The 3,804-nt window shown below is 54.5% G+C and overlaps 1 protein-coding gene across 1 annotated transcript; it reads left to right on the top strand.

Annotated features, from left to right (window-relative positions):
- The first annotated feature begins 1,377 nt into the window (after positions 1 to 1,377).
- LOC117843117 (protein DETOXIFICATION 49) lies at positions 1,378 to 3,402 on the top strand. Its single transcript, XM_034723680.2, has one exon. The coding sequence runs from the start codon at positions 1,486 to 1,488 to the stop codon at positions 3,091 to 3,093; it is 1,608 nt and encodes a 535-aa protein (XP_034579571.1). The 5' UTR covers positions 1,378 to 1,485; the 3' UTR covers positions 3,094 to 3,402.
- The last annotated feature ends 402 nt before the right edge of the window (positions 3,403 to 3,804 follow it).

The raw sequence follows: 3,804 nt of genomic DNA, 5'->3' as shown, positions 1-3,804 counted from the left end.
TTATAATACCTAATGATTATCATTAAATTAATCATGAAATATACTTTTCAAGTATATATCTCTTGTGTCATAAAAGTTAGTACTCTTATCTATAATTTTGGGTCAAATTAGGATTTTTGTGTACTAAAAGTTAATACTCTTATTTATAATTTTGGTCAAATTAGGATAGTTTGATTAGGAAAAACTAGAATGATATTCTTTTTAGGATGAAAGAAGTAATTTTTAAGTCTAAGATGGGAATGAAGAATTGACAAACTATTTGATCCAATGGGATTGCTAGTTTATATCCAAATATTTCTTTTATTCCGATCCGCGCACCATTTCTTTCAATCCTTGTCCTTTTCTTTGATTTCTGCTTCTTCTCCGACTCTTGCAACACTTCGACGAGGTTAGGCTCCTAGGTTGGGGGGCTCGAGTACAACAGGAGTAGAGGGAAGATCACGGTGACACACGGACTTGGAAGGGACATATGCCTACCCATCCCTAGAGGCTTCATGTAAGGAGGAAGCTTCGACATTCAAATCATTGTCAATTGCATTGGGATGTCAGGGCGACATGGTCGGTGGAAGCATCATTCTGATGGTGGAGGATGGCCGATAGATAATATCAAGATGAGGCTGATCATGGATACGAAGGCGGTGGGCAAGGTAGCATGAAAGATGCCACCAAGACCTACCTCCTCATGGTAGGCCCACAACACGTGGGATGGCGGCTACAGAGGAGCGGAGAAGAAGTGGACGCAATAGGCTAGAGAAAGGAGAAAGGACGTAAATCGTTGCATGTAGATGGGCGACTAAAAACCCGGGTGCGGAAAGAAGAAACAATACCCGGTTTATCATGCATGCTAAATATATTTATTGATTGCTACGTTAACTGCGGCCGCGCAAACCTACGTCTACATGAGAATACTGTTTATCCCATTCGATTAGTGCTTTACATTGTGCCGCTAATTGGTTTTATTTCCTACGTGAGACTGAGTGTGGGGAGCGTGGAGTGAGCAGCTTCCATCGTCATGTAGCATGAGTTTGAAGCTTTGGGACTTCGAGAAGTACAATGTCGACAAATTTTGTTGCTACCGTCGCAAACCTCTTATTTCCACGTGGTACATCACCAAGTCAGCCTGAATTAGTTGAGATTATGCTTTGGTCGTATTGAAACGCTACAAAATAAACCTCTATTTTCACACGTTACTAGTGGCTACAAGTTTCGAATTTTTGTCGTGTCTTTGTTGCATCCTAGCTGGATTTCTCTGCCTTGTGGGCCAAGTGAGCAATTCCTTCGTTTTACAATGGAACCATTTTTCCGTTGGGCCCATGGAAAATCCAAAAGATAGAATGTCAGGCCGGGCAAGCATCTATATATACACTGCCAGTGCCAGCTCCCTTCCCTGCCACCACAACAGCACACAGAGCTGGCCCCTCTGCAGCAAACAAACCAGAGGCCGCGGCAGGAGCAGACACTTCACGCAGGCCGCGCACTGCTGCCATGGCGACGTGCCACTGCCCGGAGCCGGCGCAATGCCACCACCGGCCGCTCCTCTCGGCGGCCGACGGCTACCCCAAGCTGCACGACCGCCCGAAGCCGGCGCCCGGCACCGTCCTCGCTGAGGTGGCCTCCATCCTCTGCCTCACGGGGCCAATGGTCGGCGCGGGGATCCTCTTCTACATGCGCTCCCTGGTTTCCATGGTGTTCCTCGGTCGCCTCGGCCAGCTGCCCCTCGCCGGCGGCTCCCTCGCGCTCGGCTTCGCCAACATCACCGGCTACTCCGTCCTCTCCGGCCTCGCCGGCGGGATGGACCCCGTCTGCGGCCAGGCGTTCGGGGCCGGGCGCACGGACCTCCTCGGCACCGCGCTCCGCCGCACGACGCTGCTGCTCCTCGCCGCGTCCGTGCCCATCGGCATGCTCTGGGCGGCCATGCACCGGGTCCTCGTCTCCACGGGCCAGGACCCCGACATCGCCGCCACGGCGTACGCCTACATCCTGTGCTGCCTCCCCGACCTGGCGGTGCAGTGCTTCCTCCACCCGATCCGCATCTACCTGCGCGCGCAGTCCGTCACGCTGCCGCTCACCTACGGCGCCGCCGCGGCGCTGCTCCTCCACGTGCCCATCAACTTCCTCCTCGTGAACGTCCTCGGCCTCGGCATCCGCGGCGTCGCGCTCGGCGGGGCCTGGACCAACCTCAACTTCCTGCTGTTCCTCGTGGCGTACATCTACTTCCGCGGAATGTACGGCGGCGCCCATGACGACGACAGCGCCAAGAAGGGCGGCGCGCCGGAGGCGCCGCCGGCCGAGGAGGAGGGCGCCGCGGAGTGGTGGAGCCTGGTGAGGCTGTGCGTGCACAGCTGCATGTCCGTCTGCTTGGAATGGTGGTGGTACGAGATCATGGTGCTCCTCTGCGGCGTGCTCATCGACCCCAAGGCGGCGGTGGCGGCGATGGGCGTGCTCATCCAGACCACGTCGCTCATATACATCTTCCCGCATTCGCTCGGCTGCGCCGTGTCCACACGCGTCGGCCACGAGCTGGGCGCCGGGAGGCCGGAGCGCGCGCGCCAAGTCGCGCGCGTCGGGCTCGGCCTGGGCGCCGCGCTCGGCCTCGTCGCCTGCGCGTTCGCGGTGTCCGTGCGGGGTGTCTGGGCGCGGATGTTCACGGCGGACGAGGCCATCCTCAAGCTGGCGGCGGCGGCACTGCCGCTGCTCGGACTGGCCGAGCTGGGCAACTGCCCGCAGACGGCCGGGTGCGGCGTGCTGCGCGGCAGCGCGCGGCCCGAGAAGGCGGCGCGGATCAACGTCTCGGCGTTCTACGGCGTGGGCATGCCCGTGGCGCTGGCGCTGGCGTTCTGGCCGCTCGGGCTGGACTTCCGCGGGATGTGGGGCGGCATGCTGGCCGCGCAGCTAGTCTGCGCCGCGCTGATGCTGCGCGCCGTGCTCGGCACCGACTGGGCGGAGCAGGCGAAGCGTGCCCGCCAGCTCACCGGCGGGCGCGGCGACGGCTTTGACGTCGGCGGCATTGTCGACGAGGACAAAAGAAGCCATGCAGAAGTGGCCAAAGCAGAGGTCGGGAACACATTGTTCATGGTGGCGGATTGCGTCTAGCGGACGACGGAAAGAAGGACCCAATTCATGGATGAATTGCATCCTCGATTCATTAGCTATAGGTTTTATTTTTCTTTAGATTTTTTTTCTTTTGTAATTTTACCCGACCTTTTTTGTGGGATTTGTAGCAATGCAAAGCTTCAAACTCCCTCCATCGTTAGCTTCTTTTTTTTCCTCTTTGAAACGAGGGAGCGAAGACCGAAGAGAGAATTTACAGTGAAGAAGAGGGAGTGCCCCGCTGTACAAATTAAAGCTAGCCAGTGTTTCCCAATGAGATTCCAGAACAATGCCAAACAGAATTTTACTGTATTTCCTTGGCCTCAAAGTGATCAATGGACTATGGGGCCTGAATGTTCTAGTAATCCCTAATAGTGGAAATCGCAATTCTTTAATCCTAGGATTTCATTATTAATGCTGCATGACTTAACTGTCATTATCTTTGCCATGTGCAAACAAGAATCTTTTGGCCGTAAGTGGGTGTACTGCTTGTCTCAGCTTATTTGTTTCCCTGATGCTGAATGTGTCCCAAACAGATGAAACAAAGTTACGTTGCTTCTTTATTAGTACACTCTTTTCGGAGAGCTTCTCTGTTTGGCTTTGGACGATGCTATTCCTTTTATTTGTTTTTTGAGAAAGGTTCCTTTTATTTATGCGCACTCTGTTTACAGTGCTTCCTAGAACATGGTACCCCATTCTCCTTCCGGAAAACAA

The sequence above is a fragment of the Setaria viridis genome, chromosome 2 (genome assembly GCF_005286985.2).
Source record: "Setaria viridis chromosome 2, Setaria_viridis_v4.0, whole genome shotgun sequence".
Lineage (NCBI taxonomy): Eukaryota > Viridiplantae > Streptophyta > Magnoliopsida > Poales > Poaceae > Setaria > Setaria viridis.
This window is presented reverse-complemented; position numbering and strand designations above follow the sequence as displayed.

Coding starts and splice junctions, on each gene's coding strand:
- LOC117843117 (XM_034723680.2), top strand. CDS start 1,486: ATGGCGACGTGCCACTGCCCGGAGCCGGCGCAATGCCACCACCGGCCG.